Source organism: Danio rerio, chromosome 5, assembly GCF_052040795.2.
Source record: "Danio rerio strain M-AB ecotype USA chromosome 5, GRCz13ab, whole genome shotgun sequence".
NCBI classification, from domain to species: domain Eukaryota; kingdom Metazoa; phylum Chordata; class Actinopteri; order Cypriniformes; family Danionidae; genus Danio; species Danio rerio.
The window spans coordinates 46,448,411-46,473,546 of record NC_141025.1 but is presented as its reverse complement, the minus strand read 5'-3'; the positions used below and the strand labels follow the sequence as shown (position 1 = coordinate 46,473,546).

Genomic DNA, 25,136 nt, shown 5'->3' with positions numbered 1-25,136 from the left:
TGATACTTTATTGTCTAGCAACATAAAAAGGGGCAGAGCACTGCTATTTTCCAAAAGTTTCCTCACTTTTTTAGAACTGAAAAGCATGTTTTATGTGATCTGTGTTCATCAGTCAATCAGAATCAAGTGTTCAACAGTATACCTCTGTTTAATATTTTAAGAAATGTCTCATAGTGCACATTATTTATCATTCTAAAATGACAAATAACTATAATAAGCACACATAACTTTAAAATCATGTTTATTGCATTTCTCAGAAATTGTGCTTCATGCTCAATCTGAGTTACAGGATGTTTTTTTTTTTGTTGTTGTTGTTTTTTTTTTTACAGTGCCTCTTTCCTGAAATCCATCAAATTAGACATTTTTGCAAGCTAATGGATGCCACAGTAAGCAATTTTTTCCAATGCACAGACTGACGGTCTACAGAAGTTACTGCTAAGAGCTCATATGGCTGAACAAATGAAGTGAGGCATGAACATGATTCTCTTTCAGCACTCATGTCACGTCAGCACTTGTGAAACCATTTATTGCATTTGCATTTAATTAAAAAAGCCGAAGGTAAAGCAGATTATGTTCATAAAATATTATGCATTAATACAAATAATGCAAACTACAGCACTTGATATTGTTCTTGAAGGAGGTCTTTTATAGTCACCAAAGCTGCACACATGCACTCACTCATTCATTCATTCATTCATTCATCCATTCATTCATTCATTCATACACACACACTAATGAAATATTACAATCATAAGATCCCACAGATATCATTAACAAATGCTGACTGTCTGATAAAGAAATATTATATTCAATGCTAGAAATTGTTTTGCTGCATAATATTCTTTTGAAAACAGAGAAAAAATTTCTTCAATATTTCGTCACCTTAGAAATTAAGGTTCAATCTGACATTTTTGTCAAAATTGAGTTATTGACATATTTTTATTAAATGACAATTTACTCACATTATGGGACGTTTTTTATAAGTTCAAAAACTTTGAAGCTCATTAACTCGAAATCATTTAGAACGCAGATAGAAATGCCAAGGTGACGATTTATTGATAAATAAAAACTCAAAACAGAAATATTTCAGAACATTCTAAATCTTTTGCTGCCATGCAGTTTTATTTCACATGGACCAGATTCATGACTAATCCCACAGGAATTGGCACGGCAATAAAACGCATTCATATCTATCTAACTACATTTTCATCGTTAATATTACATTTGCACAAAGGTAACTGAAAACCTTGACTTCATATAACTACGCCACTGAGTGACACATTTTTCCACAAGGTTTAGACTGTTATTTGTGATGTAGATCAGTTTGTTTGTGTGTGTGTGTGTGTGTGTGTGTGTGTGTGTGTGTGTGTGTGTTACGTACCCGGTCCAACAGGTCAGGGTTGGCATGGATGCTGCAAAGGTATTGGACCACATCCACATTACCATAGCGAGCCGCCACATGCAGAGCAGTTTCTCCGGACTACAACAGAATGTCAAACATTACTCACATTATAAACTACACACTGCTGACGTCTGCCCATAATGCAGCGATGAGCAGGCACTTTATTAATGTGATTACATACACAAAAACAGAAAATGCTGTGACCATGAGTCTTTGTACATCTGGGAGAAAATAAACCCTGCTGAACAAGACTGTGGAAACAGCTATGAACTTCATTAAAGAAGACGCATCCTCCTCCTTTTGATAAGATGTAAAATAAACCTCCTGTGTTCTCAGAATGCGTCTATGTTTCAGCTCAAAATAGCACACAGATCATTTATTATAGCTTGTCAAATTTGCATACTATTTGGATATGAGAAAAACAACTCTATTTTTGAGTGTCTCTTTAAATGCTAATTAATTACTACTTTCTAAAAGAGGCTGGAGTTTTACACGCTATTCTTATGCTGGGGTCGACAAACCGAATGTAAACTACATGTCAGTATATTACATAAAAAGTCATTCCAAATGTGCTAGTGCTAGCAGAGGAATATTTGAAGCACTTGCCATAAATGCCAGGAATCAACATCAATCACATCTTCCGAGTAAAGCCCTGCTCACACGGTAGGATTTCCGCCATGATTTGTTAATTGAGACAAATTTAGGAAAGCCTAAACGATTCTTGAAATCTATGGTAAAAAGTTTTTCAGATACTTTCCTGCAGTGTAACATCAGCTGCGATGAGCGTCAAACCAAGAACCGATAGGAGTGCTAAATCCGATGACACAATCAGCGCAGGTGCGCAGCAACTTCAAACCACAAAGGGAAAATGTCGAAACAGCCTTTTTCCTCTCTTTTTTATTGAGACGCAATGTAAGCAAAATTAACTTTACATATTTTTATGTTTGCCATAAGGTCTAATTTGCCATAGATGGTATCTTGATTGTCTTTTATTTTCTAGTGTCTTTATAGTTATTCAGTCTGACACGTAGAACTGAAAACCTATAGAGTGACAAGGGGATCATATTTGTGCAGTCTGACTAGTTAAAATCATTTGGGATTGTTCAAATTGTGTTGTAAAGAGATTAAAAAAATATTCACTAATTACTTACCCTCAAGTGGTTTTAGACTTTTAGAAAGTTCTTTCTTCTGTTGAACACAAAATAAGATATTTTGAAGAATGCTGGAAACCTGTAACCATAGACTTCCATAGTCGGAAAAAAAATTATTATATGGATGTCAATGGTTACAGGTTTCCAGCCTACTTTTAAAAATGCTCTTTTGTGGTCAACAGAAGAGAGAAAGCCCAAAAGGTTTGGAACAAGTAAAGAGTGAATGAACGATGACAGAATTTTCAGTTTTAGGTGTAACATTCCTTTAAGTAAAAAAATAAAAATATATAAATCAACTCAGGCAAAAATTAAGGTGAAATACATCCCCCAAATAAACTTGTGTAAGTGCCACAACATGCATATTCTCTTTGTCTTTTGAGTAAACCAAGCATGACACTCCAGAAACAAAAAAAAAAAACAAGTGAATCTCATTCAACAAAAATGAACCAGAAAACTTTTAGACCTCTTCTAGAACCTTCTTTTTCTAAAAAGACCAGTCAATAAATATATGGAGCTATGATGTAAAGTTGATTCAGTGTATTGACTAGAAAATTACTGCTCTGTTCCAATATTTCGTGACTTATTAAGGGTGTCAGAATAAATAATTTTAAAGTACATTGAGATAGATAAAACGGATGATTTGGCATCAGCTTAGCAACAGATCATAAGTGGTTCTGATGTATTTAAATTTCTGATATAATACACTACCTGACAAAAGTCTTGTTGCTTATCCAAGTTTTAGGAACTACAAATAATAACTTGACTTCTAGTTGATCAATTAACATCAGAAGTGATTTATATGAAAGGCAAAGGTCTCTGGAATACTGGAATAATTTTTTAATTAGGATCATAAGATCAGACTTTGCTTTGACAAAAGTCTTAACAGAAATAATGTACAGTATAGAATATAAAGTCATGCTGCAGTGGAAAAAATAATATTGTGTCTGACTCCCATGAGCTTAGAGGACTGCATCCATACATCCCTGCAATGACTCAAATAACTTGCTAATAAAGTCATCTGGAATGGCAAAAGAAAGCGTTCTTGCAGGACTCATCAAAGAGTTCATCAAGATTCTTTGGATACATCTTCAATGCCTCCTCCATCTTACCCCAGTCATGCTCAATAATGTTCAATTCTGGTGACAAGGCTGACCAATCCTGGAGCACCTTGACCTTCTTTGTTTTCAGAAACTTTGATGTGAAAACTGAAGTACAAGAAGGAGCGCTATCCTGCAACACAAATGTCTTGATACCTCAGGCTGTTGATGTTGCAATCCAGTCGAGAGGGTGCTCGCTGCAGAGCCATTTGAGGAGAGGTGAGCTCCAGAGAGGGGGAGCATGAGCTGTCGCTCCTCCTCCTGTAAGCTGTTTTAATGCGTACACCAACCCCACCCCTAACCCTACCCCCAGTGACATCACTCGTAGAAGAAGTGCAAAAAAGGTGGAGCTCAAGCTTAAGCTCCCCCTCTCTGGAGCTCACCTCTGCTCAAATGGCTCTGCAGCGAGCACCACTTGATCCAGTTTGCAGATCTGTCGCATGCCCCCATACTGAATGTGACCCCAAACCATGATTTTCTCTTCACCAAATGTGACTGATTTCTGTGAGAATCTTGGGTCCAAGCAGGTTCCAATAGGTTTTCTGCAGCATTTGTGATAATTGGAATGCAGTTCAACAGATGATACATTGGGAAAATCTACCTTCTGCCACGTTTCCAATTGATCAACTAGAAATCAAAATCTTATTTGTTGCTCTTACAACTGGGATCGACAACAAGACTTTTGTCAGGCAGTGTATGTTGCAGTAGCATAAGATGGCAAGGAAAGCAAGATACTTGCAAAAAAAGCATACTATGGTAAGGGAGGCTAGACTTTTATGGAAATAGTAGCAGAAGTTTATAGTGTAGCCAACAGCACTGTAAAATCAATAGGAATTGGGACAGTGTGTTTCTTTCAAAAAAGTTAGACATAACACTCTAATCTAATCATCTAATGTACAATACTGTAATTACTTTTTATTAATAATAGTGTGTGGTGATTGGATTGAATCAGGTATTTCTACAGAATAAACGCAGAATAGTGCAATAATTCCAATGACGTCACTGCATACTTTCGATTACTGGCATCATCCTCATGCAAAAATAACCAAAGTAACGATAAGCAATTTTCACTTCCAAATAAAATGTACTGTAATAACCTTAATCAATTACTGGGTAACATCTCAACAAATGTGTTTGAAAATTTTATGACCACTTATAGTATTTTCCCGATGGGCTACGGTATCAGAATGTAACCAGTTTAAGGGAAATGTCCTCATGTGCTGACAACCACAAACCAGTCCTAAATCAGCTTTGTGTGAGATCTGAACACAGAGTTTCTCCTGGCAGCACTTTAGGCTGAGGCAGACATTTCAAACACTCAATTTACACCCGTAATGGAGCTTCGGACACTCCAAGTGTGGTTCTGTATGACACTCCTGACAAACTCGACAACACTTCAGCCTGCAATTCTGCTTGACTGAGCGCACTTCACTGACTAGTGAGGCAGTCAACAAACAGTCAACAATTATTTCATGCGGCGGCAAACCTCGGGCCGGCCAGTAACCATCGCAACTGCGAATTACCAATGGGAAGCAAAGAGGCGTGTGAACTCAGTAGGAAAGGTTTTCTGGAGAAAAGGTGCCGGATGAGGAAAGCCTTTGAAAAATCCAATCTGTCCTCTCCCTGGGGTTGTGATTGTTGTGTGTCTGTTTGAGTGTGTGTGTGTGTGTTTGTGTGTGTGTTTGTGTGAGATGGAGGCACCTTATCTTGGATGTCCAGAGGGCACTTCTTTTCATGCAAGAATCTCAAGGTCCCCACATGACCATGTCGGGCGGCGTAGTAGATAGCACTGGCTCCAGTCTGAGGAAAAGAATGGCATGTTGTGGGGATTTGTACGTATTTGTTTTGTATACGGTCATTCAAAGTTTGTGGTTGTACAAATAATTACAATATTTGTTTTTCATCCAATGACACAAGTTAATAATAATTGCTCTTTAAAACATTTTAAACAAACAACAAATAGTAATATATTGAAAAAAAGATTAGGTTCTACTTTATATTAGGTGGTCTTAACCAGTGTTTCTCAACCACACTCCTGGAGGACCACCAGCTTGGCACATTTTCTATGTCTCCTTAACCAAACACACCCGATTCAGATCATCAGCTCATTAGCAGAGACTGAAAGACCAGTGCTGCATCCCAATCTGCATACTATGCGTCCTAAAAAGTATTTGAAAATCAAATTAGTATGTCCTAAACCATAGTATGTTGAAAAGAGTATGTCAGAGGTTCCCGGATTGTTTGCTATTTCTGGTAAAAAATGTAAGTGGAGAATCGTCCATACTCTAACCGCTGATATTGTCCACAATACATTGCACATTGGACGTGAATCCGATTAGAACTACAAACGAGTGTGAAAAGTGCAAAATAAACTACAAACATGATGGACACACGAGAGCAACAGTCAAGTAGAGAGGCTTCGGTAAAGATGTTTGAATGACTGTTAGTCAATATCTAGCCGACTGGAACATATTTAAATCGCATAATCTGTGTTTTATTTCATCTGCAACAACAATACTAACCTTATATAAAGACGCGTTTGGATGTCAAAATGACTAAATGCATAATTACCCAAAGACCTGAGGAGATTTCTCTGTATGAAAGACTCATGAATGGGAGATTAACCTGCTGCTGCTTCTCCATTAAGGTAGGAAATTAAATACAACAGAAATGTGGATGGTGTGTGGATGATTGAAATGGGCACAACTAAGCAACAAAACGATCTGTTAAAAAGGAAGTAGTATGTCCCAAAGCTTGCATACTCTTCTGTTGCACACTCAAAAGTATAAACTTTTCATTCACAAAAAATTGACATACTTTTAGGATGTAATATAAGTATGCAAATTGGGATGCAGCACTGAAATAGGTGTGACAGATAAAGGAGACATCCATAACATGCAGGCTGTTTCTCAATATGCGTTCTTCAGCGATCTTGCATCCTCGTGTTCTCGTGTAACGTCATAATCAACTGTCAATATTCAGTTCCAAAACTCAACACTGCAAGAATGGAGGACGTGTGAAAGTTCCCAGATGTGTTCTTGATATCAAGGATGAGTGGATGCAGACTTGAGTGCAAAACTCGATCGAGTAGTCCCAGAAGTCACTGCAGCTAAATAAAGGACCTGTTTATTATTATTTGCCTCAGGGGTTTCCCAAAGCGACATGGTGAAAGTAAACAATAACATGAAAATCTTAATAAAGGCATAAACACGTTAAGGGTGTTTATTTGCTGAAATTAATTTTAAAATCGTTTTATTTATATTGTGCAATGTATATTTGTAAGGTTTTTGTTCATGTTATATATATATATATATTGATAGGGTGAAAAACAATAAATCATTGTAGGGTTTAAATAATTTTTGGTTAAAAATATGTGAAGGTCATGTGACCATCAGGAAGAGCAGCATCTCATTTCTCACAAGATGCATTCTCTCGGTCCACCAAGACTGTACTTCTGAGGTAACCTGGCAAGAACGGTCTCCACAGGAAATGCGAGTCTTAGAATTTAGAAAGTGTTGGTGTTCCTCCAGGAACATGGTTAAGAAACACTGGTCTTAACTACAATGTATGAACTTATATCAAAACATAATGGGTGGTATACAGATAGGTTTAAGGGTGACTTAATGTGTAAGGAATGGTCAACAGTGTAATTATAAACGTATTACAAAATGTTATTACATTTAGAATTATTTTGATTCTTAATTAATATCTAGCCAACTGGAAAATATTTAAATCACATTTTCTGTGTTATATTTCATCTGCAACAACAATGTGATCTTATATCAAGACATGTTTGGAAATTAACTTCTAAAATGCAGAATTATCCAAAGACCTGAAAAGATTTCTCTTAGTGAAAGACTCGTGAATGTCAGATTATCCTGCTGCTGCTTCTCCAATAAGGTAGGAATTTAAATATTAAAGAAATGTGGACGATGTATTGAGATGATTGACAGGCAACGTAACTATGCAACATAACAATCTGTTAACAAGAAAGTAGTATGTCCCAAAGCTTTTCTTTCAAAAAAAAAAGTTAGTTAAAAAGTTGCTTTTATGGCGTGGTATAAGTATGCAAATTGTGACACAGCATAGTAGTCTTGAACACCTTGATTAATTGGATCAACTGGGCTTGATAAGCGTTGGGGCAAAACTGTGCAGAGCTGCGGCCCTCTATGAATTGAGTTTGAGACCTATGTTAACCTGTTATAAACATGACTGTCATTGTTACGATTACCAGCTGAAGTGCCTACTAAACTCATCCAGCCATCTGTATGCGTTATTCGCGTGGAGAACAACTACCATGATACCTTGCAACCAAACTCCCCTTGTGGACACTCCAGCTGATAATCATAAGAGTCATAATGTTATTATAATTATGACATGACTATTTGTCTAATCTTTTTTTAATCAAAACAAAATAAAATTTTCATTACAATTTCCCAGTAAAATTATTAATTAATATTTATGGCATTATTATGTCAAATTTAATTGGTGCTACTGTAGTTCAGGTTAACAATAAACATTAATGACGATGTTAGAAAATGAATGACCGTTAATCATGGTCTCATGAAAATCATGTTTGTGACAGATTTATGACAAGTTATGTTGTCTTTGTGATGTCATGACAGACAAGTTATGATGTATTTATGTCAAGTTGTCACAAAAACATTTAAAACCACGTCACCTTTTCATTTAAAATAACACAACTGACACTTTATGACAATTGTTAAAATCATGCATCAAATATCTTTCTGGGCTTGCAGTTTGGACTCTTGAGTGCCCCTTGCCCTCCAGCTCAAGGGTCTCTGACCTCAGCGGGCTGCCCCAGGGGCCAGCCACTCTCCCTAGGCTCACACCATGGGCTTCTGAGATCCCTCTTGCCTTACATCTCCAGGGTCTCTGACCCCAGCGTGCAGCCCCGGTCCCAGCCACTCTCTCTGGGCTTGCAGTCTGGGTTCCTGAGGGCAACTTGCCCTCTACCTCAAGGGTCTCTAACCCCAGCGGGCAGCCCCAGGGGCCAGCCACTCTCCCTAGGCTTGCAGTCTGGGCTCCTGAGGGCCCTTTGCCTTCTACCCACAGGGCCGCTGACACCAGTAAGCTGTCTCTGGGGCCAGAAACTCTCCCTGGGCTTGCAGTCTGGGCATATTCATGATGTGTGACATGTTATGATTACATAACATGAAGATTTCAAGACAGACTTATGAACACCCCCTTTAAGTGTTACCAAACCTTTTATTGACATTCTCTGATTTGTGCATTTGTTTTAAACGTTCATATCTGGCTTTATAAAGTAAGTTTGTCACCAATACTCGCTCATCTAGTTTTAAAGTGTATTAATGTTTCTTAATTATTGCTGCTAATTGTAGCCTTGGTTGTTGAAAGAGCTGTCTTTCAACCACATTACAAAATGTTTTATTTTTATATTTTAATATTTTCTTCTATTATGCAAAGAGGTACGCAAATTAAAAAATTACAAAATCTTAGCGACTTTTGAACAGCATTTTTTTTTCTTAAGTGTCAATTGTTTTAGAGAGATTAGAGTACAACACCTTATCAAAGGCTTGAATTTCAGCCCCTTTTTTCATGAGCACATCAATGATCTGGACGTTTCCACAGCCTGCAGCGATCAGGAGCGGAGGAGTTCCATGCTGGAATTCACACACAAAACAAACACAAACAAGAAGCATTTTATTGAATGTAACAAGGCACTAATAGCTCCATTTAGCTTTAAAGCAGCTTTAATTAAGCCTTTAATTTAGAGTCAGTCTGAATATGACAATTCAAATTAGCCTTTTTCATTTTTCACTGTTCACACAGCAGTTTTAATTGCTGAAGAATGGTTGTGGTTGTTGGTAAAGACAAATTCTTGCAAGCACAAGACTGGAATTGTATTTCCAGAATGGTCATAAACTCATCTGTATGAATAAATGCATGAGAGCCATGGGAATAGCGCTCACTGTGCATACGAAAACAAAGCCAGTGCCTCTCAGTTTCAACAACCTCAAACTCATTCCTTCCTTTAGGACACTTGCACCGACATTTCAACACATACACAAATCTCCACACTTTGTGATATGACTTTATGATAAGAAAAATATACTTAAGAGGCAAAGAAAAATGTGGAGACGAAAGTTTTTGATTTCATCATGATGCTAAACAATTACCTTCTTTGTATAATTTACTCATAAAACATAAATTGGCCAGTGTGGTAATGAATGATTATTTTTAATAATAATAATACATATGGGCAATATCACACTTGTAGCAGTGCGATGTGGCTGTATATTGGCACTGGTGGGAGGCATGCATTGGCCTTAGTGTCCCACCAGTGACGTTTTACAGCCATATCGCACTGCTATTCTTGTGATTTTGCATTTATACAACAGTTTGTTGACATAATCATGTATATGAAACGAAAATCAAACATGGAGATTCTAAAAATCCTTTTGCATGAAACAATTCTTTCACCATTACTTCAAAACTGCAGCTGACGTCAGAACAGCAGAAACTGTTGATTCTTCACCAACGCCCCTTATAGCCAGTATCTGAAGTGTAATGTCCAAAGTGATGACAAAACATGTGCTGTTGCTCACATTTTAAGATTTATAAGGCTAAACGGCATGAAATGCCATCAGCCTACACAGATTTCCCATTCTTTCTCTGTTGCAATCGGGAGATCACAATAATTAACCCAAAGCAGCGCCAACACTAGCAGATTACTGTTGTGTTTGCGATAAGGAAAAACACTAAACATGTGGGCATTTCTTCTTTAATTCTTTTTATTAAACTAATCTGCAGTAACAAAAACAGGACACTCATTAGAAACAGATGGTCAACCAAAAAAACCTATCCTTATAAATAAACTGCATAGTTGCAATCTAAACAACTACATTCTTGTCTAAAAAAACCCCTCAAAAGTACATTATGTTGTCCAACAGCTGCAATACTTGTCAAACTGTAGTGAGTTTATTGATCTACTGTCACTCTATGTGGGCGGAGTAATACACAAGCGTGAGGAGGCTGTAGGAGTGCTGTATTGTGGGAATATTCCACAGCTATCAGCCAATCAAATTCGAGAACCAGACAGAACTGTTGTATAGATAGGAATAATATACAGATAGACAAACTCTGATATACAGTACCACACACACACACACACACACACACACACACACACACACACACACACACACACACACACACACACACACACACACACACACACACACACACACACACACACACACACACACACGTTTGTTTTTGTGAAAAGTGGGGACATTACATAGGTTTCCATTCATTTTATACTGTCCAAACCGTATATTATATTGCCCTCACCCCACCCCACCCCTAAACCCAACCATCACAGGAGACTGTGTGCAGCTTTACTCTCTGATTAAACTCATCCTGTAGGATTTATAAGCATTTTGAGAAATGAGGACGTCACAAATGTCCTCATATTTCACCACCTTTTTGTAATACCTGTTCAATACCCATGTCATTATACAGATTTGTGTCCTGATATGTCACAAAAACACGTACACACACACACACACACACACACACACACACACACACACACACACACACACACACACACACACACACACACACACACACACACACACACACACACACACACACACACACACACACACACACAGATATAATTACATTTTTTGTCTGCGTTCCTCAAAAGTATAAACGAAAAATAAAGCGTTTATTTGACCCACATGTCAAACATGTGCTAAGATGTGCCAATACTTTACATAAAAAAATATTTGTATACTCATGGCAAGTATTATTTGGTAATTTGGTAATTTATTTTGATAATTTGGCAACTGTCAAACGTTATCAGGGAAACGTTTTGAATTTCCGCTTGGTAAACAAACATTAGTCTTCCATTTGGGATGACACCACACTCATATACTATGCTGATGAGTGTGTAAGTGCATAAGTACATAGTGCATAGCTGCATAGTGTATAGTGTGCCATTTGGTACTACAGAATTAGTATGTGAGAAGCACCCAGATGACCTACTACTTCCAGCGAGATTCTGAAATGCGGTCAGGTGATTATCAAAAAATGGCGAATGTAGTACGTCCAGGTTCCATTCATTTTGTATGGAATGTACTTTACTAATGGCAGAGTAGTACGTTTGAATTCAAATGCAGTACCTACTGAGTAGTAGGCGATTTTGGATGCAGCTTCAGTCCTGGAGGGTCATTGTCCTTCAAAGTTTAGCTCCTACACTAATCAAAAACACCTGAACATGCTAATCAGTGACTTCAAGATCACTAGAAATCTATAAGCAGGTGTGTTTGATTAGATTTGGAGCTAAACTGTGCAGGACATGACCGCCCCTCCTGGACCGAGTTTGCCCACTCCTGCCTTAAACAGTATGAGTATATTTTAGTTCCCATCACACTGCATCAACTCCTTTTAAATAAAACAAACAGAGGATATAGTAGCATTCGCTAAAAATAGCAGTTATTGTAAAGGTCACACCTACATAAACATTTATAGGGAAACTCAAACAAATGACGTGTTGGAAATGCACTATACAAACACCCATGTGTCTGCCATTCAGCAACACACATTTTGCTTGCTTGACATTCACTGCAATAGCAAGTTTTAGGTGATATTAAATGCACATTTTAATCCAAAATGTACAGTAAATATTTTTAACAGATGAAAATACTAATTGATTAAATATTTTTAGACCATTTTTTATTTAATATTTTTGTAGCCTCTGGATTGATTAGCATAATAAGGGTAAGTCTCTTTCGTAATATTCAAAATCCCTAAAGTGACGATAAACATGCAAAGCACAGGCTCACTCAAATAGGATCAGACATGGTCCGGTGACTGTTTCTAGTGCACACCTTCATCTCAGAGTCTGTTTTGAAGACAGCAATGTACTGTAAAGTCAGACGTCATGGTGACACTGATACACTTATCAGCTCAATCGAGCTCAGGTCGGTTACTGATCACTTGGACTGACACCAAGTCCTGTATGAGCATGAGTGTCTCTCTCTGCCTTCTCCATATAATGCCTAGAAATGACATTTTATCTCTCTCACCTTGTTAGGTTGATTGATATCATAGCTGGTCAGAGATCCAAGTAGGTGTTTCAGACCGGGAACATTGTCGTCGTTTATTGCGTGGATGATAGCCTTCATGACAAACGAGTCCTCTTCATCCTTTTAAAGAAATTGAACAGATCAATTATTGCATTTAAATGCTACAATCATCATGATAACAGTTAATGAAAACATATACTGCAAGCACACCTTGATTTTTATTTCATTTACTTCGTATATTTTACTATCGTTGATGGTCAGGATGATTATTTTTCAAGTTAATTATACATTAACACATGAAAATAGACAATTAAGACTAAATTAAGATGGCACAGAATACTCAAACGGGATGCAGGAAGTGATGCGCTATGCCTAGAAACCCATTCATTTCAATGACTAGTGCTGCACAAGGGCACTTTTTGCTGTGCAGATCAAAGCACAAGATGAGCGGAACACTGTTTACTAGCTTACACCTGCCTTGGTCAAACAGTAATATAGCTCAATTTTCTGATTTTTGGATATTTCATTCGTGTATATTTATACTTATCTGTAGATGAACCGCACATGCTTACAGGTAAAACAAAGTCCAGTTTCTAGATTGCACACTTGTTCCTGCTGTTTGCAGTTGTAATACTGTGCTGCCATGTCAACCCTGGTGAAATGTTGCATCTCGGCTAGTTCAGTGTCAATAAAATTTTACTGTCAATAAAATGTGTTTATTTGATTGCTTGTTTTTTTAAAGCAATGCAATTTAAGATATTGCCACACAAAATTACTTTCTATTACTTGATGAAATGATAAATAATTATTACAAAGTATTTTTCTTTTGCTTTCGGTTTTCGCCAAAATGCATTTAGAATTTTAGTTTCATCAAAGATTTTTTTTTTCGGTGCACCCCTAGGCAAAATATTAAAATAGATTTCCATTTCATATACACCATTGAACTGTACCTTTGATTCATCAAAATAAATTCACAAAAATAATTCAGGGTTTTTACAAAGGTATTGATTTGCATGACTGCTTTTAACATTGACAGTAATCAGAAATGTTTCTTGAGGTCTAATCATTATATCTGAATGATTTTTAAAGAATTAAGTGACACTGAGAATGGCAGACTTTTCTTAACTCAGATTTGAAATCAGAATAAATAAATATTTAAAACATGTATTCATTTAGAAAGATGTAGAATTAAATATTTGACTGCGTACTATGAACGACCGTATAAGTAAAAAAAAAAAAAAGATAACCATGTGACATTAATTGTATGTGTGAACTTTGTAAACAGACCAAGTCTGCATTTTAAACATTTTCAAGAGTTCCCACTTGGCTGATGATTGATAATAAAGCTATCTTGGCATACTGTCCTGGGCGAAAGCCCTAAGCTCAGGTAGATCTCGATGAACTCCCCTGACATATTTCTGGGTGCATAAGTAAATAAAACTTTGGTTATTTATAGTGAGTGAGAAATCATCTGATATATAATATATCGTTCACAATCAAAATAATAATAATAAAAAAAAATCTTATTGCTCAAAATTTAAAATTTGAAAATATGGACTTATATGGTTTCTCATCTCAAGAAAAATAAATAAATAAATAAATAAAATAAAATAATACATACACACACACACACACACACAAACACAAACACACACACACACACACACACACACACACACACACACACACACACACACACACATATATATATATATATATATATATATATTTTTTTTTTTTATTACTATTAATTAATTAATTAATTAATTTTTTACACAATGAAGCCTTGGTGAGCAGAAAAAAAAAATTCTAAAAAAATATCCAAGCTCAAAACTTGTGAACATTAATATAGGTCTATAAATAGGTCTATAAATAAATTTGGACACTTAGGTTTTTGAGTGGACAAATAAAACAAAGCAGAAACTGTTAAAATGAAAAACTGCCAACATGGCAGTATTCACACGATTATACAATAAGCTTTGAAAGGAGAAACAACAGCAAGCCTCCTTTGACAGTCACACTTTGAGCAAATCCTTTTACGCTCAGTAGTACTAGAGTTGGTCTTATCAGCAAATACACAGTGTGAAGTCCTAATCCTGTTGAATAATGCAGACGAGGGGCGGCACAGAGACACTGCCTTCTCTTCACAGCTCGACCACAATTTAAAGTAAGCTTTGTGGCTCAAACGCCTCCAAACAGCATCTGACAGTTCAGACGAGCAGGTCAATACACTCAGTACATGGCTAGAGGGAAACTAGGCGAACCGTGAGCGACGGAAAGAGAAAGAGATAGTTTGTGTGCTTGTGTTTAGTGAAGGAGTGAACTGGAAAGACACCCAGATAGATCAACGCACACGTCTCAAACTCAACAAGTGTATCAAGTTACACACAACATGCACTCAAACGCACTCTACAAACAGCCAGAGGCTTCTGAGGAGAGTTATGTGTGTAAAACACAATTCTTAGGTGATTGTGTGTGGTTTTATGTGACTGATGTAAAGATTTGGTTCTAAATAAAACATTGTAGTTCAGTAATGGTGTAATGTGATGATAACATGTACACCTTACTAGTACCGAGTTGGACCCCCTTTGCCTTTAGAACTGCCTTAATTTTAAGTGGCATAGATTTAACAAGGTACTGGAAATATTCCTCAGAGACTTTGGTCCATATTGACACGATAGCATCATGCAGTTGCTGCAAATTTGTCAGCTGCACATCCATGATGCAAATCTTCATTTCCACCACATCCCAGAGGTGTTCTATTGGATTGAGATCTGGTGATTCTGGAGGCAATTTGAGTATAGTGAACTCATTGTCTTGTTCAAGAAACCAGTCTGAGGTGATCAGAAGATGGGTACACTGTAGTCATAAAGGGGTGGACATGGTCAGTAACAATTCTCAGGTAGGCTGTGGCGTTGCTACGATGCTCAATTGGTACTGATGGGCCCAAAGTGTGCCAAGAAAATATCATCATTACACCACCACCACCAGCCTGAACCATTGATACAGGGCAGGATGACTCCATGCTTTAATGTTGTTGACTCTAAATTCTGCAAATATCACAGCAAATGTGATAATTTTAACAGCAAATATTATGGTACAAATGAAATCAAACATATTATTTGTCAAAGATGCCAAAAGGATCAAATGTTTCATGTAAAAAGAAGAGATGGGTAAAAGAATACATAAGTTTAAGTAATAAACGAATGATGTATGTGGTAATAGGGTGGGAGAATAATAAGCTTATGCTTCATCTCGCTCCATTTTTGACCATGTTGAAATGTATTTCTTTTTGTTAATGATATTTTATGTATGATATTTTTGTTCGAAAATAAATAAATCAAATCAAATCAAAATCACAAAAAAGATTTTTGAAAACTATTTTATAATGATCATAAATTCTTGTTTAAAAATTCAGTTTATTTCTGAGATTATAAAGCAGACTTTTTCTCACATGATCCTTTAAAAACTTTCTTATTATCACTTTTTCAAAAGATTCTTTGATTTAGAATATTACCTTTATAATACCTATAACAATACATTCACACACACTTTTGAACCGCAGTCTATATTTGTATTATTTAAAAGGTAAAGAATATCAAGCCTTTATTATTGCTCACAGCTTTCCTGTATGAAACCCTAATTTTCGGTTCTCATCAAAACCTTCAATTTCTCACATATTTAAGTGCAGTCTATAGGAAGTAAATGAAATAATGTTTGTTTTTTTGCAACTTTACCTTATACAATATTAACCATACATAATAAGCTTAAAATCTCTCTTCAGGTGAAGGAAGAGTGAACAGTTAAAACAGATGTTTATTTCTTAGCAATATAAAGACGTATGACGCTTCTGAAGCAGGAAAATGGAGAACAATAAGCTGTAAACTTTAGATAACGATTTACTCAGCACAACGGCAATAACACTTCACTTTTCAGGCTTATCACACATCACTAAGCAAATATCTGGACTGTTTAAAGACCATGCAAAACCTTACATGACTGTACGACTGTCAATGAACATGCTCATAATAGTTTTGATGAATCATATGACTTCATGGCAAGCTTATATAAACTATCACTGGAGTTAGTAATCATGTCTATCAATGTGTTACATGGTAATCTTCCAAAACCTTGTAGAAACCAATTAGGCCTTTCAAACCGAACACGACCGGAAGTATTTCATTCAGTCTGAGTCTGTTTTCAGTGGAGTTGTTTTTTTGTGTGTGTCTGCCTCTATTCTTAGGTGTGTGGGAAGCTGATGGAGCTCATTAGAGCTGTTCATCCCATAAATACAGACAACTCCAGAGTTCAGGGATACAGGGATCCTCAGCCGTTGCCAGGTTCATCACACGCCTTTTGAGCATAGTGTTGTTCTTTTTACAACAAAATCTGTTCTGTTTTGATATTAATGTGCGTTTATTAACATGAATCTGCAGTGTTTTTATGAAGCTAACGTATTAAACGGCTGTCTGGAATACTTGATACTGATAGGTCAGTTGTGGTATTCCAAGGTATGTTATTCCAAGATAACAACTGCTAATAACAACTACTACCTAATAGCACAGTTACTAATACTAAACTAATAACACAGGTTCATGGTTCTTCAAATTATTTTAACCATAAGTGAATATGTTCACATCAATATTTATTTGCTTGTCTGTCTCATTTGGCACCAATAATATGTAGGTTAGTGTGTGCTCTATTCAGCATTTTGCTTTCGGTCAGGTGTGTGTTTAAATTAAGGATTAATAATTTATTATGACTCAGAATGATGTTTTGTGTCTAATTTGTAATATTTTGCAGCAAGCATTGTTGTAAGAGCTGGAAACCTTCAGGTGGTTGTTTTCACAGAATAAAACTCTTCATGGGACCAGCTCTCACTTAAAGGTTTGTAATATTATGTAGGTAAAAAAAACAAAAAAAAAAACATTTGACTTTTCTTACAACATACATTGCAGCATCTCATATTTTCTCACAGTGTTTCTCACAGTCTAAACTTCTCCTTTCTGAGACTCTGACACCCATTTCATCCATTTTCCAGTTCTGGTTTGAAGCAGAGCCTAGTTTTAATTAAGTTCTTTTGTCTTCCTTCTGTTGACACTCAAAGCATCAGCACAGGGAAAGTGGTTCTTAAAGGTCCTGTGCAGTGTTTTGAAATGTGTGTTTTTTATTCAATGTTTGGTACAATATCAAATGAAAAATGAAGAGAGGGTGGGACATAGAGCGGCTCCTCCCCTTTAAAAAAGCTTGAGCTCAAGCGCATCAAATGAAAAGCAAATGTGAAGCGTTATAAAGGGGGCGAGGCATTTCCAATAATTTAGAGCATTTGATTGGTCAGTAGTTAATAAGAAGCTGAAGTATGAGGTAATCGTTAATACATTTAGATGGACAAAAATTGTTGATACATTTAGGCGGAAGTGACAAACTGCAATCTTTGGATGTTTATATAAGTTTTATATTTATTAAACGCAAAACTTGTCACTGTTTTGGAGCACACTAGCTTATAGATATCCTAAAAAAAACAGACTGAGATGAACATGTACTTACTTACTCCAAGGGCTGTTTATATCAAGTTGATATTTAGCCGCACCATGTTGGTGTTTCGTAACATCTTATTTTTGCAAGGTGGGTCATTAGCCCAATGCTCAACCCCCAACCTGGAGGACCAGGACATACATTCAAACACTACGGACCATTTAGCTTACCCAATTACCTATACCACATTACTTGTACTTTGGGGGAAACCCAAGCACCGAGAGGAAACCCATGCCAACATGACGAAAGATGCCAAGTGACCCAACCGGGGCTCGAACCGGCGACAGCACTACCCACTGCACCACTGTGCAGGCCAAAATTAAAATATATAAAATCTAAAATTTAATTAGACAGGATCTTTAAGAAGCACCAAAACATATATGGGCTAGAAGTAAGCCAGTATGTTGTACTGAGGGTGGCTGATACCAACAAGAAGCAGCAGAACATAATGCTGAACACATTTTTGCTTCTAATCTCTGTCCATTCAAATTATGGTGCAACATGTTAGTCTCCTTTGTATTCTCTGTCTATACAAATTACAATGAGCTGCATAAACAATAATTTTGCTCATAATCTCCATCTAAAGAAACTATGACATGCTGCGTCAACACTTTGGATTCATTATGTTTGAAAGCTGATATTGCTTCACAAAGTTATTGACATTAATAGCAAACATATTGTTGATGCTGCATTTATATTTAAAGTTTCAACGTGTGTTCCTGGGAAATATGATACATATTTAGTGAAATTAGATGTAGACTAGACATCTACAGTGACTCTCTAGCTGGTGGTAAAGTAAAGCAGCTATAAGAAGGCTCACCAAAAGAACCAACTGTGAACCGACATTACACTCTCTGTAAATTAGCACCTGGTTTAAGTGAGTGATCTAAAAGCCTAATAGCAAATTTGTTGCAGACCAACACAGTTTTGTCCACAATGTAAGATTTTAACTAGTTTAATTCTATAATTGCAAGCGATTTACAGCGTGTCAGAAATCAAACATTATCATATCCGAAAGGTCCCGTAAAGTCTTTGAAATGTGCAGTTTTTATTTAATGTCTGATGTAATCTCAACTTGTGTGACGTTTGATTCGGGGACGTTCTGTGGGCGGTGTTTGCATGACGCGCTGTGAGCTACTAGCCCGACAGTGGAAACGCGACATGATTTCGGCCTCATTTCTCAACCTCCCGGGCTATTGGCCCGGCCAGGCCCGATTAAAGCCCTGGCTTGCACTGGCCTGATAGTGGAAATGCGGCTAATAAGAACAGTTTGAAGGCGGGGCAAGCACTGCAGGGTTTGTCTACTGCAGCAAGTTGACATGTCAACTGTTTTAAACTATTCCTGAGCGCTGCGTTAGGTGTTTCAGGTGCAAAGATGCATTCTGCGTGAATGTCTCTTAAATCTGCACATGCGGTAAACATTTTGAAAAAATGGTCACACAGCAACTATTTCATGTACTCACACAAACACTCCTAAATATATTTTGAGGGTGCATAGACACAATTTTGGACGCATATGCAATTAAAACGCGATTTCTAGCCCTGCTAGTGTTAGCATTTTGTAGTATTAACTGTCCAAACATTGTACTTTAAGAAGTGGCTCATGTTGCTGAAGTATTGGATATATATTTTTTCTTTTTATCTGTCAAAATAGATTATTTTACATCAATACATGTGGCATTAAATAAGGGTTAGCACAAAAGTAATCTAAATGTAATCTAAAAGTAGCTAGATTATATTACCACATATGTGTGATCAGTATTACTGACTACAAATTGTCACGTAAACGGGTAACAGGAACTTTGAAAATGCAATTCAATCATGAAAGCCCCTATGCAAATTCATTACAAAGCTACATAGTTTTGTGCAAGATGTAGAACTGGACTTAGTTATGACTCATTTCAGGAAATTCTGAATATTTTCTTTCTTTTGGGAGACAATAATCTCACTTATCATGTCGTTTGATCTTTAAAACTGTTTGCAGATCTTTTACAATCACAAACAGCTATATTTTATACTGAATGAAATATAATCTTGCATATAATTAATAAATAAACACAAAAGAGGCAAATGACAATTTGCAAATCAAAGCGTGTCTCCAAATATATTTAATACAAACATTTTTTTAAAAATAATTAATTCCAGCTTCCTGAATGGTGACTTAAACTGCCAGCTCTTACCAAAGTGTCGTCACTGCGTGCCACACTCATGTTGCTCCTGGACAGAAAGGAGCGGGAGAGCCGGTTACACAGAGAGATGAGACGCACTGATTGCTGAGAATGACAGAGAAAACAAACTATATGAAAGGTGAAACAATATTCATCTATAGCATTTTTGGTCACACTTTACATTAAAGTTTCATTAGGTAGAGCATTTACTTACATGAACTAATAATGCAAACTACCTATAAAGGATTAATCATAGTTCAACATTTACAAATGCATTATCCAATATTTAGCTTGATAATATTAATTAATGCACTGTGAGTCAACATGAACTAACAATGAACTATAAAACATGAGTAAATACTGTAATTAATTTATAGTTCATCGTTTGCTCATGCACTAGCATTAACTAGTACAACCTTATTGTAAAGTGTTACCGAATATTTCATCCAAAGCATCAGCAGTTCAATCTCATCTAAAATAGATTACATGACATTTAAACTCCTCAAATGTCATGTAGCCAACTAATTTGTTTTTATTACATGAATTTAATCCTGTGCTCCAGGGAATGTTGTACATGTGTGTGTGCTTCTTTATTGTATTATAGCTCCAAGGGTTTGTTTATGCATGCTTTTAATAGTGTGTTTGTGGAAAAAGCATGACTGATTTGAGTGGCACATGATGTTGATTCCTCAGAGCTCCTCCTACCGCCTTAGGTCATTTTTTTTTCTAATACTTTAGGTCAATTTATATACAGTAATAATTACAAAATGTCATTTATAAAAGCACCTTCCATTTTCTTCGGGCAGCAAACTTCTTGAATTTCTCCATATTGACAGCTGATTCTTTGCGACTCAGTGCCTGCTGTGTATCCTTTGGCTTGAAACAGAAAAAGAAAAAAGAAAAAACAGAAAGATTAAACACATTTAACAAAATGCTGAGGTAATAAAATATGTTATCAGCGGCTTTACATGTAGTGCTTGTTAAACAAACCTTGATCCAGGGATGTTGAAGACTGTCCAGGATTGTCATTCTTTTTCTGTAAACACAAAACATTTATTTTGCACATGTAATGCAAATAAACAGCCAGTTTGTCAATCTCTTTTCATCTGAATCCTGTCCAGCATTTAACCTAAATAAAAAGTTCCCATGTGAAAAAAGGCATCAGAGGAAGCGAGAAGCCATTCAATATACAAATCGACAGATGTTTATCAAACTGTGCTTTGCATAATGGAATTGTGACTGTGGAATGCTGCATATCTGCTTTTGTGGCAATGTTTAGACTTCAATAGAATTTAAACAGCAAATGACACGTTTTAGTGAAGTGCGGAGAGGACTTCCACAGAACTAGCTTTAGTTCTCTTTTTAAAAAATGATGAGGTCAAACCACAGGCTGAATGAGTGGAGTCAATAAGCAGATACAATTTAGTAGGCCAATATAGAACCAAAACCACTGTTTGCTAAGATATCACACTTCCTTTAATTTGTTATGAACAGGGTCAGACAGAATCTTTTGCAATTTCTGCACAGAATTTTGTACAAGATCTGCAGATTTATGCAGGTTGATTTTGAGAGAGCTAAAAAACAAACTTAAATTATTATTTAAGGTTTACAATCAAAATCCAATTAGAATCACTTGCTTGCAGTAGTGGCGGTTCATTCCACAGTGGCAGAAATTAATAATGAACACTATTTGTACAGCATTTATTTTAAATACTACATTTACTAATGCATTAAATCAAACTCATGCTATTTAAAAATAACATTGTCTGGGGAGAGGGAAGAAAAAAAAAAGTAGTGGCGGTTCATTCCACTGTGGCAACCCCTGATAAATTAGGGACTACGCTGAATGAAGATGAATGAAAGAAAATAAATGTTTGGAATAGGTGTCTCATTTAATACATCCACTAAAAGACAGAAAAGGTTACTTTACAAACTGCATTGAACATGAATTATTTAAATAGTTGCATATTATTCAATAAATAATAGTGAAATAATATAAAAACATATATAGACGCACATTTACAAAAGCAAATAAATCGTTTTGAGTAAACGATGGGCTCAAATGGACTGTGGAAATGGGTGGATTGCAGATTCGTGTGGGCCTAGAACATACATTGATCTGATTTAAGGCCTGCTTTGCAGGATTTATAGGTTTAGTTATAGATTTATTTATATATTTTTTACAGTAGTCAATATTTGAAGTGGATCACAAGCTTTTATCAAAGTTGTCTGAAAACTACTGAACAACACTCGTTCTAGTCATTCTTCAAACTTTTTTGTTGACAACTGTAGTTAGGAATATTGGTTATCCTTTACAATAAGGCTTCATTAGCGAATGCTAGTTAATGTATTTACTAATAATAGCAATAATAGTTGATGTAACAAACTAATAATGTAAAATAAACTAATAATGAACACTACTTGTACAGCATTTATTTTAAATACTTCAACATTTACTAATGACTAATGCATTAAATCAAATTCATGCTTTTAACATGTTTAACTTTTATTATAATTCTGAATTTCCTAAAATTAGACATAACTAATTCCAGTTCTACATCTTGCACAAAACTATGTAGCTTTGCAATGAATTTGCATAGGGGCTTTCATGATTGAATTGCATTTTCAAAGTTCCTGTGTGCATGACAATTTGTAGTCAGTAGTACTGATTACACATATGTGGTAACAAAATCTAGCTACTTTTAGATTACATTTTGATTACTTTTGTGCTAACCCTTATTTGAAGTCACATGTATTGATGTAAGATAAACTATTTTGACAGATAAAAAGAAAAAAATATATCCCATACTTCACCAACATGAGCCACTTTTTAAAGTACAATGTCTGGACAGTTCATACTACAAAATGCTAACAACTAGCAGGGCTCGAAATTGCGATCATTCTTTTTTTGACTGTTATCTATGCACTCTCATAATATATTAAGTAGCATTTGTGCGAGTGCATGAAATTGTTGCTGTGTGACCAGTTTTTACTGCAAAATGTTTACCGCATGTGGAGATTTAGGAGACTAATTATTATGTAGGAGAATAATAAATGTAGTGGTAACACTTTACAATAAGATTCATTAGTTAATGCATTTACTAACATGAACAACACATGTACAGCATTTATTAATCATAATTAAACATTGACTAATGCATTATTAACATCCAAGTCCATGCTTGTTAACATTAGTTAATGCACCATGAGTTAACATGAACTAACAATGAACTACTGTATTTTCATTAACATTAACTAGCATGAACAAATACAGTAGTAAATGTATTGTTCATTGTTTGTTCATGTTAGTAAATGCATTAATTAACATTAACTAATGTACCTTATTTTAAAGTGTGACCAACGTAGTGTTCTGTGTTCATGTTAGTAAGTACATTTAATAGTAATACTGTACAACCTTATTGTAAAGTGTGAAAGTAATATTTCTAAGGTAAAGTTAACTAAAACAAGCGTTAAAAGAATAATTATTGGTTCTCACTTTGGATCTTTGATCAGTAACCGTGCAATGAAGTCTTTGGCCAAAGCGCTGGTGTGGCTGAAATAGTCCTCATCAAACTCATAGTCCACGGCTGACACATTGGCAAGCGTCTCCTGCTTGTTTTCACCCAGGAAAGGTGAAGCACCGCTAAGCCTGAAAATACACAAGATAAAAACAAAACCTATTTTATCTACTTTCTATCATATTTGACAGTTTGAATTTAAGGTTTATGTATACAACATTGAGATTTTATAAACTTAAAGCCCAGAATTGTTCTGCCCCTTACAAATGAAGTGTGACATACAGAACATATAGAAGACACAGACTTTATTTTTACAGACTATGTTTAATTTTTGTTTGTACGGGTCAAAAAGTTTTTGGGTAATTTAATTTAATTTAATGATTTATTTTAAATCCTTTGTGTTCATCAAGTCTTTATTTAATTGATCCAAAAATACACAGAAAAAAAAATTGTTCAAAGATAATTTCTTGGATAAATTTCTTTAAGTTAAGTGGTTGCAAACAATTTATTTGGGCTGAATTTAAACAAACAAATTAGGTTGAACATTACTTAATTTAATCTGTTTAAATCCAACAGATATAAATTGTTTGCAACAATTTTGCAGAAAACGTTTTTTTTTTCAGTGTACAGTAAAAAACTTAAAATATTTTATATTATTTAAAATAAATAGTAAAATAAATGATTAAAACAATAAAATACATATTTAAATCTGTTTTCTATTCGAATATATTTTAAAATATAATATATACCTGTAATTTCAATGCAGAATTTTTACTGTTATTACTCCAATTACACGATCCATCAAAAATCATTGCTGTTCAAGAAATATTATTATTATTCTATTGAAAACAGCAGAGTAGAATTAGGCCCAATTCCAATTCTACCCCTTAGCCCTTCCCCATACCCACCCCTCGTTTTGTGCGTTCATGTGAAGTGGTCTCGAAACCAAAGGGTAAGAAAATTTCCCTGAATACACCAGCAACAATTGTAGCTTAGCTGCACACGGAAGTCAGGAGATCCACAAATTAGTATTTTTTGTCATTATTACAACAAACGAGCACATGTTTTAATACATTCATAAGCGCGTTTGTGCTTTACCGTCATAGTAAAAAAAAAAAAAAAAATGTTAAAATAAAAATGCTAAATTTCGCTATCTATAATCCATAATAATAAATTGTATCATAA

General features: G+C 35.6%; 1 protein-coding gene across 3 annotated transcripts in view; it reads right to left on the bottom strand.

The window, feature by feature from the left end:
* The window catches only part of dapk1 (death-associated protein kinase 1), a 142,439-nt gene that overhangs the window by 44,143 nt on the left and 73,160 nt on the right, over window positions 1-25,136 (bottom strand). For all 3 annotated transcript variants that reach the window (XR_015490299.1, XM_087252104.1, NM_001099990.3), the window contains 8 exons: window positions 23,930-24,082; window positions 21,424-21,469; window positions 21,220-21,309; window positions 20,446-20,538; window positions 12,731-12,850; window positions 9,197-9,295; window positions 5,352-5,450; window positions 1,382-1,480 (listed from right to left, as the gene is read on the bottom strand). Coding sequence is in view for 2 of the 3 variants with exons in the window: in XM_087252104.1 (XP_087108230.1) it covers window positions 1,382-1,480; window positions 5,352-5,450; window positions 9,197-9,295; window positions 12,731-12,850; window positions 20,446-20,538; window positions 21,220-21,309; window positions 21,424-21,469; window positions 23,930-24,082 (799 nt within the window). In the remaining variant the exon portion in view is untranslated. The remainder of the gene's footprint in view (window positions 1-1,381; window positions 1,481-5,351; window positions 5,451-9,196; window positions 9,296-12,730; window positions 12,851-20,445; window positions 20,539-21,219; window positions 21,310-21,423; window positions 21,470-23,929; window positions 24,083-25,136) is intronic.